This window comes from Cylas formicarius, unplaced genomic scaffold (assembly GCF_029955315.1).
Source record: "Cylas formicarius isolate icCylForm1 unplaced genomic scaffold, icCylForm1.1 PGA_scaffold_3__17_contigs__length_32017465, whole genome shotgun sequence".
NCBI classification, from domain to species: domain Eukaryota; kingdom Metazoa; phylum Arthropoda; class Insecta; order Coleoptera; family Brentidae; genus Cylas; species Cylas formicarius.
The window spans coordinates 30,264,868-30,280,511 of NW_026844326.1; the positions used below are offsets into that span (position 1 = coordinate 30,264,868).

The 15,644-nt window shown below is 40.6% G+C and overlaps 2 protein-coding genes across 7 annotated transcripts in view; one reads left to right on the forward strand and one right to left on the reverse strand.

Moving 5' to 3' along the window:
- LOC132699021 (uncharacterized) overlaps nucleotides 1-15,644 on the forward strand; it is a 66,017-nt gene that overhangs the window by 12,544 nt on the left and 37,829 nt on the right. For all 4 annotated transcript variants that reach the window (XM_060665464.1, XM_060665465.1, XM_060665460.1 and 1 more), the window contains exon 2: nucleotides 312-353. In XM_060665464.1, the coding sequence (XP_060521447.1) occupies nucleotides 323-353 (31 nt within the window). In that variant the 5' untranslated portion in view covers nucleotides 312-322. The remainder of the gene's footprint in view (nucleotides 1-311; nucleotides 354-15,644) is intronic.
- LOC132699019 (G-protein coupled receptor 161-like) overlaps nucleotides 377-15,644 on the reverse strand; it is an 85,546-nt gene continuing 70,278 nt past the window's right edge. For 2 of the 3 annotated variants that reach the window (XM_060665455.1, XM_060665456.1), the window contains exons 3-8: nucleotides 8,795-9,052; nucleotides 5,764-5,973; nucleotides 3,399-4,083; nucleotides 2,464-2,698; nucleotides 1,930-2,227; nucleotides 377-1,712 (exon numbers count right to left, since the gene is read on the reverse strand). In XM_060665455.1, coding sequence (XP_060521438.1) covers nucleotides 1,572-1,712; nucleotides 1,930-2,227; nucleotides 2,464-2,698; nucleotides 3,399-4,083; nucleotides 5,764-5,973; nucleotides 8,795-9,052 — 1,827 coding nt within the window. In that variant the 3' untranslated portion in view covers nucleotides 377-1,571. The remainder of the gene's footprint in view (nucleotides 1,713-1,929; nucleotides 2,228-2,463; nucleotides 2,699-3,398; nucleotides 4,084-5,763; nucleotides 5,974-8,794; nucleotides 9,053-15,644) is intronic. The other variant, XM_060665457.1, reaches the window with a different exon arrangement.

The window sequence follows — 15,644 nt, forward strand, 5'->3', positions numbered from 1 at the left end:
TTGTCCTAAACAATCAATAGTTCATTACATTAATTTTTTTTTAATTATTATTATTTATTATTTACAATTTTTCCCATGATCTTGGTTACCACCTTAAATAATATTTATATTAACCCTTCCAAATTTCAAATCACTATTCCAAAGTAAAAATAATACTAAATAAATAATAATAAAACGCCTAAGTGGGCCTTGCGCCACCCTCCCTTAACCTCAAAAGCCACCGGCATTTATCCTCCCTTTTGGTTTGCTTAATTCACGAACCACAGACCATAAGTCGATTTCGGTTCTTCTCATTTTTTTTCTTTTTCTAGTCGCAGCAAAAATGGACGATCCCGTTCCCGACACCAATGACGGTAAGTGTGACGAAAACGTGTATTATTTTTTTTAAACATTTATTAACAAAATTACAATTTGACACGTCATTTGAACGCACATAGAATTTTCTATACAACGAGGACACTAACCGTTCCTATTATAACGTTTTCGGAGTAAAATCGTTTTGTCGAAAAATATTTCTGAACGTTTTGTTTTGCTCGTCGTCAGACAACGTCCGTTATCCATAATAATACTGCGTGGTTATATTTCTTGTAATTAAGGGAAGCCTGGGCAAAATGAACATTTCCCCGAATTTGTAGAATATTCAACGAAGTCTGGCAACTCTGCTCTCTCGCTACGTGAAAAGTTTTTCGGAGCGACGTCATGGGTATATGGTTATGACATCGAAACCCAGTGTCGTTCCAATGGAAGAACCCAGAATCGCCAAGACCGAAAAAAACACGTCAAGTGCGATCAAATATCAAGATTTTGCTTACTGTTTTCATCAATTATCGTGGGATAGTGCTTCAAGAGTTCTTACCACAAGGTCGTACAGTCATTAAAGATTATTACCTTTAAGTTATGCACCGTTGCTCACTCATCGTTGCTAGTTCAACTGACCAAAACTTAAATGTCGTACTTTTTGAACACACCTCGTAAATATAGATGTGAACAGTGCCAGAATTGAATGAAACGTCTTTCAAAGACTACGTTCATTATGTCGTGATCATTTTACCCCGTGAGTGTTACCTCATTTTCTTAGGGCGCTCATGATGCCCCGGCTTCCCCTATTATTTGTTAACGAGGGATATGTGAATGCCTTTGCTCGAACCTAGGTGTAGTACGATTGTTTTATATGGCTACCCTGTAACAAGTTGGGTAATATGCACGAAAAGAGAGCGGGAGAACACGTACGTGTTCTAATCTACAAAACCGACCATCACTCCCACGCGTCATGGTTTGCGTTCCGTTTTGTAAGCTGAAACGAACAAAAAAATTGACGCGACTTTGAAATTGTCGTTGTCACTTATCGAATGTTTCCATACGTGACCCATAATGGAATGTTTCTTTGAGTACAGTATATATGATCGTCAACCTTGCATTTTTATCTAATTTTAAACATACGCCGTGGAAATGCCCTAAGCGGCCGTTGATTCGAAAAAACAAATAACTCTCTACCAGCACATATTCTTGGGTCCTTATCACAATAAAAATCACATCGAAGCTGCCGCGTCCCGTGGATGAACGACGGCGCGTTAGAGCGCCATCTCGCGCGAGCCGACCAAAGTTTGTTTGAAAGGTCGTCTAGCGTCCTCGGGTCTCGCGAATTTCTTTCGTGCGATCCACGCGAGCAATGCCCTGTCTTCGTTGGAGTCGTCGCAGTTCTCCACCTGAAACTGTGAAAACAGCGAAGTCACACAGTGATAATATTGTCACTGTGTAAACTAACCTAAGTCACAGAGTATATATTTTGTCAAACATACACATGGTCACAGACCAGTGGTTATTTTTCATCTCACCTAAGTCACAGAGTATATAATCTGTCAAACATATACGTGGTCACAGACCAGTGGTTATTTTTCATATGCATATACTATGAACAACGTTACCTACCGTCGATGGCGTATTATTGTCGTCGATTGATATCAGCACGTGTCCGCTAGACGTGTCCGATATTTCGGACGATTCGGACGAACGATTGCTCGTAGTCCCGCTATCCAGCAGCGGTTTGGCGGCGCCGCAGGACTTGGGACCGTCGCCGTCAGTGTCTTCGTCGCCGTAACGGATCCGTTTCCACTTTTTCTCCAGCAGAGAAGCGCTGGATCCCGAGCGCGTCTTCGTGACGTCACGCGAAATCGCGTCTTTGTCACTTTCCTCAGAAAACGCGCGAGTGATGAGTATCCTGGGCGATCTGAAAACCGCCCGACGGTCGACAGTGAAGTCTATCTTACATATTTACTTATTTATAAACAAGTATTTCCGATGGACAGACGCAGCTGTCCATTAAAACCAAAGCACAAAATGCCGCAAAAAAGAGATACTTTGTCAGTGGACTGGTTTGAATTATTTTTTACAGCGTTCCATATTTAAACCATTACTGAACTCTACTGGTCTACTCACCAATGAAACGGACTACACTTCATTTACCTCTCGGGTGTTCCTTCCGATACGTGCTGGACCGCCTTCCTCGACAGCTTCTCCTGCTCCAATCGGAAGAGCTTTTGGAGCAACAGGCCCGCCCCACTTTGCTCTCGTCGGTAGCGCTCCTTAAAGCACGCCTCTTCTTCGACTGGCCCGCCCTCTGGCACCTGCAGCGTGTTGCAACTCGTCGTCTGTTTAAGCGTTTTGCCTTCCTCCTTCGGCGACAAATTCAGGCTGTTTGCTGCAATAAACACAATTATAACACGGCCAAAAATATAGTGCTTTTATTGGTTTCAAAACCCATCCCGACAGATGTTTATTCAGCATTAAGTAGGTCTTGCCTGAGATGGACCGTAACGAATATTTGTAGAATGAAATTTTTATTTGAAACGTAAATTTGATTAAGCATTGATGCTGCTGGATATTTTCGAAAAAGGTGATATGTATCGTTTTTAACAAGAACGAAAATCAATTGAAGCACGTTCACCTTAGTCGAGGAATTCAGAGAAGATAAAAATGAATACATCAAAAAGATATGCGAAGAGATTGAAGAGCACAAGAATACCAACCAAACGAGTGATCATTTCCAGATAGCGAATTTACTGTAAGGAATATTTAAACCTGAAACACTGACCGTAGAAAATAAAAGCGGAACTATATTGTGCGACACCGAAAATTTCTGAATAGATGCGAAGAACTTTACGGTGACAATCGAGATCTAGGAGGAGAATATTCAGAACAATACAGAATTAATGCCCGAGGTGATAGAAGCCATACAACATCTGAACACAAATGGATTTTTTTTTACATTCTCGGTTAAGTATAACTCATTATTTCCTGTAAAATTTGCCTCATGGTAAGTTGATTTATGGATTATTTTTTGCATTCTCGAGCGAAAAACGAAGCCCCTTTATTTATTTACCATAACCGCCGGGACTTACCCGACGAAGAAGGCCACGTCAACTCCGACGCTATCCTTTTGATTTTGGTTCGGTGCGGGCTCTTCAGCGATTTGCTGGCGTCGAACAGGGTCTCGGAAAGCCTCCGCTGGAGCACGGGTTTCGCGAAGAACCCCAGCGGGGTGAGGGACGGCCTCCTGGAGCCGCAGGTGCTGGGCGTCCTCGCCTGGATCTCGTGGTTCACCTCGTTCTTCGTCTGTTTCTTCCGCCAATAGTTCTGGAACGTTTTCCTCAGCGCTTTACTCCTCAGACCGTACAGGAAACCTACGGTGGAAGGCGTGAGGCGAAAGTGGACGTCGTCTCCGACGAGGTTACCGTTCACTGGCAGCGTGCACGCGAGCAAAGCCGTCACCAGGTTGTAAAAGTGGCTCAGGGTGTTTTCTTGGACGAGGGCGGCCGTTCTGCTACCGTCCAGGGAGTTAATGGCCGCCTCCAACAGAAGCGCCACGTAGTACGGTACGTAGAGGACCAAGAACGAGCCGACCAGTTCGAAAACCGAGCAAATGGCGCTTCGACCTTTGAAACGTGGCCCACCAGACGACGGTGCCGTTACAGTGGGTACGAAGAACGGGTTCCTCTGGTGCGTGATGGTCACCTGTGCCGAGAGGGTCACCTCGTAGATGGCGGACGCGATCCGGTGACGGTGGTACCTCGCTATCATGAGTATCTGCAACCAGGGGCGTGCGGCAGTGTGGCCGGTTTCACTATTTCACTACGCCAAAAACACAGAAAGAAACACCGCCACTTTTGAAAATTCGATTCTGTATACGCTAGCTATGTCATGAAGTCTAGGAACGCTGACGCAATTAATAAACAATATAAACGGCGTTGTCTATTCGTTCGCGCATTGTTGTTTGACGTTTGAGTTTACCTCAAAGGTTGTACAGGGTGGCCCCGAAACGGGGGTTAGAAAAAAAATTAAACACAAAAGTTGTTTCTATTAAAATGACGTTTATTTTTTTTTTATTTTCCTAATCGTCACTTTTTTATATACGGGGTGGTACAAAAAATTTGCATTGTTTTAAATTCAACCATGGGTCTGTCATGCACTTATTTGCCATCACCTTCAATTACCTTCAAAAACGTAATTTATTCTTAATGTATGGGAATTAGAGGAAGTCATTAGGTGCTAAATCAGGACTATATGGTGGATGGCTCATCAAATCAACGTTTTTAATGGTCAAAAAGTTCTTTGTTCGCAGTCATCGGTAAGAGCTAGCATTGTCGTCGTGGAATTGGTCGTAGGCGGTTGCTTTTTCTAATTTCTTCGAAGAATTTCGGCAAGCAAATGGATGCGTACCATTCAGAATTGACTCTTTTACTTTTCACCAGTTTTCCTGAAAATACAGGCTACCATTTGTTTCGAACAACGTTTGTGGCCTTTGTCTTATTCTGAAAGACAAATACAGTCGACTGCTGCTTACTCTCAGGTTCATATGCATAGATCCATGATTCATCACCTGTCACTATATCATAGACGTGTTATCACGCACAACACTCTTTTGCTAAAAACTAACTGAGTGAACCTAACCTCAAAATGTCAAACTTCCCTAGCTTAAGAAAATCTCGAAATGTAAAAGGCAGCTCTCACACAAACAATGCGCAATTTTGTCCAAAAACCATTGACAAAACTTAACCCGCAAGGTAAATATCTCTAGAAAAACACGCTTGGACTCGCTGAATATGATACGGACACAATAAAAAATCGTTTTTCTAGTACTAAGTTCAGAATTTTCAATTTCAATTTCAAAATTTTCAAAAATACTTCCCAGAGTTTACATACTTCGTATTTGTATTTTGACTTTTTGCAGTATTTTAATAAAACAGATAGACATGCCGTCATATTAATTATATTATTGTCGGCATGCAGAGAAGAGGAAAAAAATCAAGGAAATAAATTTCGTGACAAATGACATTGTAAGAATAATTTTTATTTTAAGCCAAATCAATGACGCACCATTAATGTCTGTCAAAATAGACCGCTAAAATTTGAAGAAAAAAAAGTACTACATATGGGCATATGGGCAAAATTTCATGGAAATATCTAAAATGGTGTTGCGGATATTAAAAAGAAATATTTTATTTTGGGAAACCTTACCGCTCTCTATCTCGAAAGTTTAGGACATCATTATTGACATTAAATCGGTTAAATTAAAACTAAATTGCTCGACAGTTCAGGATTAGGTGGTCAATAGTCGTTAACAGCTTCTTGATTAATAGTCAGCATTTCGTTTGGTTTTTACGAAATTTTATTTGCAAGTAAATTTTTTGTTTCGGTGGTTGATTTCCTAACCTTTGTGGCGATTTTATATTATCTGTTATCCGTGGCGGATATTTGTGTTGCTACCTTCAGGTTACAGCACACGATGACGGTCGCTGGCAGCAGTAGACTGAGCGCTGTGAAGGCAGCGGCGTACCACACGGTGCCGTCGCCCACGGAAAAATCAGGGGCGCACGCGCCCAATCCCGGAATGTAACTGTACGGAGCGACCGTAAAAAGGGGAGGAATGCAGAGAACGAGAGAAATCGTCCAGCCAATTGCCAAACCGATGATCACCTGAAACCCAAGTCTATTCTCTGTCTGTTTCTCTATATATACCGGGTGATACACGAAAGTGGGAACACTATAACTTTTAAACGGCTCGAGATGGCGATTTGAAATTTGGAAGGGTTAATATAGGCTGAACATCCAATTTTTTGTCAATGTCAAGGCGATCATTTTACGCAGGATAGGACGATTTTTCACATTTTTTCTTGTTTTTTTTTATTATTTTTTTATTTTTGGAAATTGTGTCTAGGAGGCTGTGACGTGGCCATGGGAAAACTTGTAAATGAAACTTTTCTTAATTTGCCTAATGGCCCATAGCATTTAATGTAATGAACTGTTAATTTAAAAAATAAATAAATAAATAAGAACTAAAAGGTCAGATTTTTAGGAAATTATATATTTTCATATTAAAACCTTAATTAATGTGAGAATTTAAGTTTAATAATGGAGAGGTATTTAAATCTAATTGATCGTTAAGCAATACATTTGAATGTTTCATTTTGTTAATCTCCATGGTTTCCAATAAATTTAATTTTCTACTTTTTGTGGCTGTATGTAAAATATCAAAATTGTCGTCAAATATGTGTTTTTTTGTGTTTAAGTGTGTAGCATAATTACAATCTAGACTATTGTTTTTAAACGCTTTTTTATGTTCGTTGATGCGTTTCTTGAGGGATCTACCTGATATTGGTATTGGTATTAAAGGGGGGCGTCCGAGCACTTAGGCCACCAGATGGGCCCGTTGTGCCCCCAGGCCGCTCTAGAGGGCGTCCAGAATGCCGCCCTTCCTATAGAAGATCAGCAACTCCTTTAGCCCGATACCGTGTATTGAGTCCGGATCGATCAGGGCCGTTCCGAAGACTCCCAATCTTGCCCATGTCAAGGCAGGGCACCCGGTGAGCAGATGATACGGGGTCTCCTCCCCTTCCATGCACCACCTACACTCCGCGTCGTGTCCAATGCCTAGCAAGCAAAGGTGCCTCCTGTGTAGGCCCCTGTTAGTGCTCTTTTGGTCAGTCCCTGGTCCGCGGGAGGGCGGGCCCATCCATCATAAGCCTCGCCTGCCTCATTCCCGGAGCAACTCTCCAGCCCCCCGCGGCCCGGTCTCTCGCCCAGGCTTCGAGAGCTCCCCGCCTCACACACGGGGCGATCCCCAAGCGGGGCTCTGGCCCTATATGCCTATGCGAGGAGCCCTCTCTGGCTAAGGCGTCCGCTGCCTCATTGCCCGGATACCGGTGTGACCCGGGACCCAGACCAACGTGACCTTCCTCTCCTCAGTCACTCTCCTCAGTACCCCTTTGCACTCCTTTATCAACAAGGAGAGCGTACGCACAGGGGGATCTATCTGTTCGCCCAATATAAATTTTAGGACAAGATCCGTATTTCAACCTGTAGACACCTGATTTTTGAAATTTTGGACATTTGGTTTTCAAACTTTTTCACTGGGTTCTCCTATGAATGTAATTGTTTTAAATTATTCGTGTTGTGTATTAGGTTTCGGATTAGAGTTTACCGTTGTCTGGATTTGTTTTTTATTTATAATTTTATCGACAATGGACGGATTGTAGCCGTTGTTCAGTGCAATTTGTTTAATGATATTAAGTTCTTTGTTGTAATTTTTTGTTGAGAGTGGCGTATTAAGAAGTCTGTGTCTAAAAGAGTGAAATGCAGCCATTTTGCGTATATAAGGGAGCTGTTATGTATGACCGTGTCCGTGTGTGAATGTTTATGGTAAATAGAAATTCCATTTAGTTCTTTTAGTTCTCATTTATTTTGTTAAAGCACTTTTTACCGAAGAGTTAGAAAAACAAGAGAATAGAATTTTCAACAAAATATTTTGAAAATCTGTTGGAAAATAAAACCTCAACATTGTCGGTAGAGTCGATTTGAAAGTAAGACCAGTTTTACATTGACACAAAACATGACATTCATTTATTTTGGAACTGTAGTTTTGTATTTATTTATATTAAATAAGTGCGATAGATATTTACTTAATAACCAATTTATTTTAAGATGAAACTTTCATAGAATGTTGTATGTTGTATCCCACAACATTGATTTCCATTTCTTCACTTATAATAAATGTCGATTATTTTGCGGATTTCTCATGCACGGGCATGTCGACAGTTTTTTCTGCATTCCCCGTATATCAGAAACATCTCGGCTTTTTCTCCATTGGTAAATTAATTATTGTTTTCCATGATAATCCAAGTAGATAACACGATAATCAGATAAAAATGCACATACTGTCAGAATTTTCAATCATGCCGACTTGATGATGAATAGAAGCAAAGCCACCTAAGTAATATTTTGTTTTTATAAAAATGTATTTACTTATCTGGTTTTTCCTCTCTGTGAGCTTATTTTTTAAAGGATTGTTAAAATGTTGGTACCAAAAAAAAAGATTATGCCAAAAATTCATCGTTCATTACATTAAATGCTATTTGCCATTAGACAAGTAAAGAAAAATTGATCAGGTGACCCGGTAAATAGTATTTATTATTAAAAAAAGAGAAAACCGGTACTATCCTACGTAGACTGATGTCCTGAATCCAAAAATGCAAAAAAATATGGGTTGTGCCATTTAAAATTCGAGAGTTACTGTGGTTTCCGCTCAAACCGGAAGTGCTGTCAAAAAAATTGGACATTCAGCCTATATTAACCCTTCCAAATTTTAAATCGCCGTCTCAAGACGCTTAAGAAAGTGTTCCCACTTTCTTATGTCACCCCGTATATCCGGAAAAGGGTGTTTTCCAATTGTCTAGGTTACGAAGCTTTTCTATAAAGTTTTAATGAGAAAACACCCCTTCGTCTGTGACTCGCACTTTACCTTCTTAGAGCTGACGATATGTGAGTAATGAAGCGGCGCGGCTATGACGTAATACCTATCGCAGTTGAGTCCGCAGACTGTCCAAAGGGCCAGCGGGTGAAATAAGGTGAAAAAGAACCCGTAGAGGGTGCAAGCGGCCCCGCTCGTCGGCCATTCTATGCCCTTTATCCCCGGCACCGAGAACGATAGGGACAGGACTCCTAGCAGAATGTTGACCGAGCCCAGATGGAGGAGGAGGATGTTGCTGGCATTGGCGAACTGGAAAAAAAAAATAGCGCTCATTAACTAGGAATTGGAGAACACGCCCGTGCCTACGGACTCGCTTAATTTTAGAAAATTAAACAAAAATAAATGGCGTTCGTCGAGAATCGAACTCGGGTTTCGCGTGTGGGAGCCAATCGAATTACTTCTGCGCCAGTTTCCCTGTTAATTAAAAGTGATTTTAATTGATTTTACTTCAACGTCGTCTGAACGGCGTGTGCGAAGCGATATATCTCGTTTATTATTCGTTTTAGAGAAAAGTGTTGAATACAAAAGTTGTAGATGACACCAAAAGAAAAAAAATATTTTTAAATATAGGATATATAGGATATATTTTATACTCAATCAGTTTACAAAGTGGTCCTTTGTCCTGTACTTGTCTTGAAGTTAGGAAGTTAGTTCGAATCATTTCTACAAGGTGAGTAAAAAAAAAATCAATCGGAACCCGTGTATATAACCAAACTCCGAAAATAAATAAGTAAATTTTTTACTTTCTGAAAATTGCCATTGAAATATGTATAAATTTGGTTTAACACATATTTATGAACCATCCTGTATAATTTAAAATAATTTGAAATTGTTTCTTTTAGTCTTTCCTATAACTTTTGTAAGTATTAAATGAGATCTATTATTTTGACACATCATTTGAACACCCTGTATATTAAACTACGGCATTCAATCGTCCTAGTATGGTCACTAGAAAATGGTCTGCATTTGCCTTCTCCTTCTTGCCCTTGTCCGCTTTTTCTCTTTCGTCGTATTCGTCGCCCTTTTTATTCTCTTCTTCATTGCAGATCATCTATTGTCGATCCTTCCAGTTGTAGCGGAACTTATAATATCTAACATTGGCGTCCTGCGAGGGGCAAGGGAGAAGTTAAGTCCTTTTTCTGAGTATTTGTTTTTCAGAATTAGATTACGAGGGCTGCCTTTTACATTTCGGGATTTTCTTATACTAGTCCCGCCATCTGGCGACTAACGTTTGTATAGGGAAGTTTGACATTTTGAGGTTAGGTTTACTCCGTTAGGTATGTTGATTAGCTTTGACGTTGAAAGTCTATATACCAACGCGCCCTTGGAGGAATCGTTAAGTATTGTCGAGGCTAGACTAAGGAACGATACAACCCTATCAGAGAGAACTTCGCAGCCACTTGAGGGAGTGTTGGGCCTTCTGAGGTGCTGTCTGCATAATTCTTACTTTCAAGTCAAAGATAAGTTTTACGCACAAGATGATGGCCTGCCGATGGGTTCGTCTCTCTCTCCAGTGATAGCGAACATATACATGGACTGGTTCGAAACTCATGCCATGATCACTGCAAATATTAAACCTAAGATCTGGCTTCGATATGTTGACGATACCTTCATTATCTGGAGTGGAACCGATAGACAGCTATCGGTTGAGAAATAAAAGAACGGCTGTCTACTGTTTCTAGACGTCCTAGTAAGTAGAAATAATGGTTCTGTTAACACGTCTGTATATAGGAAACCTACCCACACAGGACAGTATCTAAATTTTGAGTCTAACCATTTTGAAGCAACCAAACTAGGAATAATTAAAACACAATATGTAGCGACCAAGCATCTCTCGATGCCGAATTGAATAATATTAAAAAGGATTTGCTTCAGAACGGTTACTCCGAAAAATCTATAAACAAAATAATAACAAACTGTACGCGGGAAACAACAACGGAACCATGTGACGTTCCCATACGTGAAAGGAATATCAGAAGGATTAGGCGAATATCAAGTGAAAACTGTATTTAAATCAGGATCAACATTAAGAAGTGTACTCACAAAAACAAAGCCTGAAACGTCGACTCAAGAGAAAGAGTGTGAGTGTGTGCGGAGAGTCATATATTGGCGAAACCAAACGACCTCTAAAAATAAGAGTTGAAGAACGTAAGAAACATACAATGAAGGGTGAAGCGCAAAAATCAGGTATCGCAGAACATGTATGGACCAAACAACACAACATCCAATGGTCCAGAGCGCGGGTTGTTCATAGAGAGGAGCATTGGAGAAAGTCCAAATTTAAAGAAGCAGTTTTCATTAGAAACAACAGCAATCCAGCGTGGTACCAACTATTTGGCAACCTCTAATAACAAGGCGCACCAATGCTGGCGTTCTTGTTGAATAACTTCACGCTTGACTACACCCGACTCCGTCGTGGATGAGCGCCGTCGCCTAGTATATAAACCTTGTAGCCTTTGAATGAAAATTTTGTTTACACTTGATAACGGGTAGCGATACAACTGTCCGAAACGTTGTGTAAGTTAAAAATAAAGACAATGGAAGTTCGACATCCTTTTAGTATTTTTACTGAATCAGTTTCTACCACCCTCAAGCAAGCATAAAAGCGGTCCCGTACGAGACGGTTTCCTCGCTCTTTAATCCACCTTCGGTTGACGTTCGAGAAACAATTTCCTGCATCTCCGCGGATTAGTAGCAGGAAATACGTCGCGATTAGTTTCTCGCGGGACTAATGCGGTCTAATCGAAAAACCATCTAACGGAAAACCATCCGGGCGTTTCGTTTTCGACGCGAATCGCGATGTTTGTTCGACCGAATCGAATTTAACGGACGCTCTCGCACCGACAAACATCATTATATTGCCCGGCAACGAAAAGCCCTTTGAACGTCGACCGACGAATCCGATTATAGCAAATTGGCGCGACCTTGCGATGCCCACGGCCGTTCGGCGTTTTAACCACACGCGGCAACTCCGAAATCAAATAGACGAGCGGGAAATTTGCAAGTTTAAGTGGCCCACGCGGCCGTCTTGAAATTAATTTAAAGTGTTAATTTAATTGAGTGTGAGATCGTGCAAAATAAATAAGAAATAAGTGATTGATTTGCCATAGATCAAGTGCGTTAGTTTGTTATTACAATTTACGTTTGTAATAAGTGTAACGTGCATTTACATACTTCATGCTTTGTAAAATATAGCTTTTTTTTGTATACTTATGTATAAATTATATGTTACATCTTATTTGCCTCAAAACGTTATTCAATGTTTTTTCTCAGTGGCTCGTTTACGTAGCAGTATTTTTTTGTATGTTTCGAGTTTTTTTTTTTGACACGTAATGTATTCTTAAGTGCATTTTTTTAATGCTTGGAATAATATGGGTTAATGTGTTTCTTGAAGGATCCACCTGTGTGTCCAATATAAATTTTAGGTGAAGATCCGCATTTCGTTTTATTGTTTTTTAAAAATTTTCCTATTGTGTTGTTAGTTATGAAAACTATTTTTAAACCACATTTCGTTTGTTTTGAAACTTTTTCATTGGGTTCTCCTATGTATGTAATTGTTTGAAATTGTTTGTGTTCTGTATTACGCTTCGGATAAATAGAGTTTACTTTTGTCTGGATTTGTTTTTTATTTATAATTTTATCGATAAAAGACGGATTGTTTGTATTAAGTTCTTTGTCTTAATTTTCTGTTGAGAATGGCGTATTAAGAAATCTGTGTAAAAAAATATTAAATTCAGCCATTTTATGTGTACAAGGGTGACTTGAGCTGTTATGTATAAGGTTGTTCGGAAAGTCATTTCGTTTTTTCCCGTCAGAGGACCTAATTACCTTTTTTCGAAACCAACTTCACACTTAAGCCGCATAACCATTATATTGCAAGGCTTGTGTGTGAAAAAGTTCTATTAATTCTACGCAGTAGTTTTGGGTTGGTGCCCTTTTAAATATGGAGAGCAATAAGCAGCATTTTCGTCATATTTTACTTTTTTACTTCAGAAAAGGTAAAAATGCTGTCCAAGCGAGAAAAAAATTGACGGATGTGTATGGAGAAGGCGTGTTAACAGTACGCCAGTGCCAGAACTGGTTTGCAAAATTTCGATCCGGCAATTTTGATGTCGAAGATGCACCACGGTCTGGAAGGCCGGTCGAAGCTGACAAAGATGCGATAAAGGCATTAGTTGGTGCAAATCGGCGAATAACCACACGAGAGATCGGTGAGAGATTAAATTTGTCGAATTCGACTGTTTATGGCCATTTGAAAGGCATGGGCTTAAACTCGAAGCTCGATGTATGGGTGCCCCGTGTCCTTACGGAGCGAAATTTGTGTCGTCGCGTTGACGTGTGTGATTCGCTCCTCAAACGTCAAGAAAATGATCCATTTTTGAAGCGGATTATTACTGGGGACGAAAAATGGCTTGTATACAACAATATTAAACGCAAGAGGTCATGGAGCAGAAAAGATGAACCGGCTCAAAGCGTGTCAAAAGCCAACATTCACCAAAAAAAGGTGATGCTCTCTGTTTGGTGGGATGTCAAAGGAATCGTTTTTTTTTGAGCTTTTGCCGGACAATACAACGATTAATTCAGAAGTCTATTGTCATCAACTGGACAAATTGAATGATTCACTTAAAGAGAAGAGGCCCGAATTAATCAACAGGAAGGGTGTAGTGTTCCACCAGGATAATGCGAGACCTCACACAAGTTTGGTCACTCGCCAAAAACTTTTACAGCTTGAATGGGACGTACTGCAACATCCACCATATTCTCCAGATCTGGCGCCTTCCGACTACTATTTGTTCCGGTCCCTGCAAAATTTTTTGGATGGCAAAACCTTTACCTCAAATGAAGATGTCAAAAACCACCTGAACCAGTTTTTTGCCGGCAAGGACCAAAACTTTTATGAGAGGGGAATTATGTTATTGCCAGAAAGATGGCAAAAGGTGTTGGACCAGAATGGCCAATATATAATTTAATAAAATATTTATTCATTATACGAAAACTGTCTTTCATGTTCCCCAAAAAAAACGAAATGACTTTTCGAACAACCCAATATGACTGTGTTCGTGTGTGGAGGTTTATGGAAAATGGAAAAATCTAAATTGTTTTGCGTTTTCGTAATAGTTAAGTCTAAAAAATTAATAGAGTTATCCTGTTGATGTCAATCAAGAGTGGAACCTTTTTATGAATCTTTTCTCTACACTGTTTGATCAATGTTCTCCTAAAAAAACAATAAGAAACGCTAGTGGTGTAAAATCATATAAAGATAATGATGAGATTAGAGAATGTAAACAAAAACTAGATATCTTGTTAGTTTTGGCTAGACAAAGTGCTCGATATAAACAGGAATACAGATTTGTTAAGCGAAAATGTGATAATCTTTTGAAAACTGAACGATCTCAGGCATATGACATTAAGCTAAAGCTTTCTGATAATAAAACCAAATGCATGCGGTCAATATGCAATGAGATTTTGGGTGGAAACAGTTTAGGGGCTGACATTGGTATGAGTGAGGATCCTAATCAAATGATTTTAATGAATATCTGTTGAACGTTGTACCTGAATTATTGGAAAACCTAGAAAAAAGGCCATTTTCCAATAAAATACCCGTAAATTCACAGTCCATGTTTTTAACACCGGTAACACCAGATGAAATCTGTCATTTACAACAAATTAAAAATAAACATAGTAGTGGAATAGACGAGATTCCAACCAGTATAATAAAAATTTCTGTTAAATTGGTTAAGGCTTTCGCGGCCCGTTGATAAGCTATTATCTTCATTCGGGTTTAAAGGCCGTCGTCGATTGGAATTACTTCCTAACGTTTCGCTAGCACGAGTGGCGAGCTTCTTCAGAGGTCCTTCCATCTCCGATGTTGGACGTAGACTGACGATTTCTCCTGCGCAGGTTGTATTTATGCCGATTGGTGGAGGGCGGGGCTTGTTCCGCTTCGGTTGGTCTCGGGATATCGATCGGTACTGCTCGGGCGTTCCTAAGGATCGGGTTCCAGATTTGGTTGAGTCTAAGGGTCTCCTCCTTTCGGTTGAAATTGTGTGGGTGTTTTTGAATCTCAATGGCTTCCCTGACTAGTCTGTTGTGATAGCCGTTGACCGATGCTAGTAACCTACAGCTCTCAAAGTGTATCCTGTGTTCCCCGCTGCCCAGTGCGTGTTCAGCCACTGCAGACTTCTCTGTATGTCCTAGCCTGCAGCTTGCTTTATGCTCCTTAAGTCCCGTTCCCATTGGTCTCTTGGTAGTTCCGATGTAGACCTTTCCGCATGAACACGGAATGCGGTAGACTCCCGCAGCTGAAAGTGAGCCCCTCTTGTCCTTCGCTGACCTGATGGTCTGCTGGATCTTCTTTGTAGGCTTAAAGATTGTTTTGATGTCGTGTCTTTTCAATACTCTGCCAATCCTGTCGGTGACACTCGGAATATACGGCAGATATGCGTGGGAGGTGGAGGGTCGTTGTTCGGTATCCCGTGATCTTGATGATCTTGAGTTCATTGATCTCTCGATCTCCCTCTTACTGTAGCCATTTGCCTCGAACGCAGTTTTTAGGTGTTCAAGTTCCATCTGGAGGTTCTCCGGTTCGCAAATCCTTCGGGCTCGTTCTGTCAGGGTTCTGATAACCCCATACTTTTGACTTGGGTGATGGTTGGATAGAGCATGCAGGTATCTGTCCGTATGGGTTGGTTTTCTGTAAACTGTGTGGCCAGAAAGGAGGAGACCCTTAGACTCAACCAAATCTGGAACCCGATCCTTAGGAACGCCCGAGCAGTACGGATCGATATCCCGAGACCAACCGAAGCGGAACAAGCCCCGCCCTCCACCAATCGGCATAAAT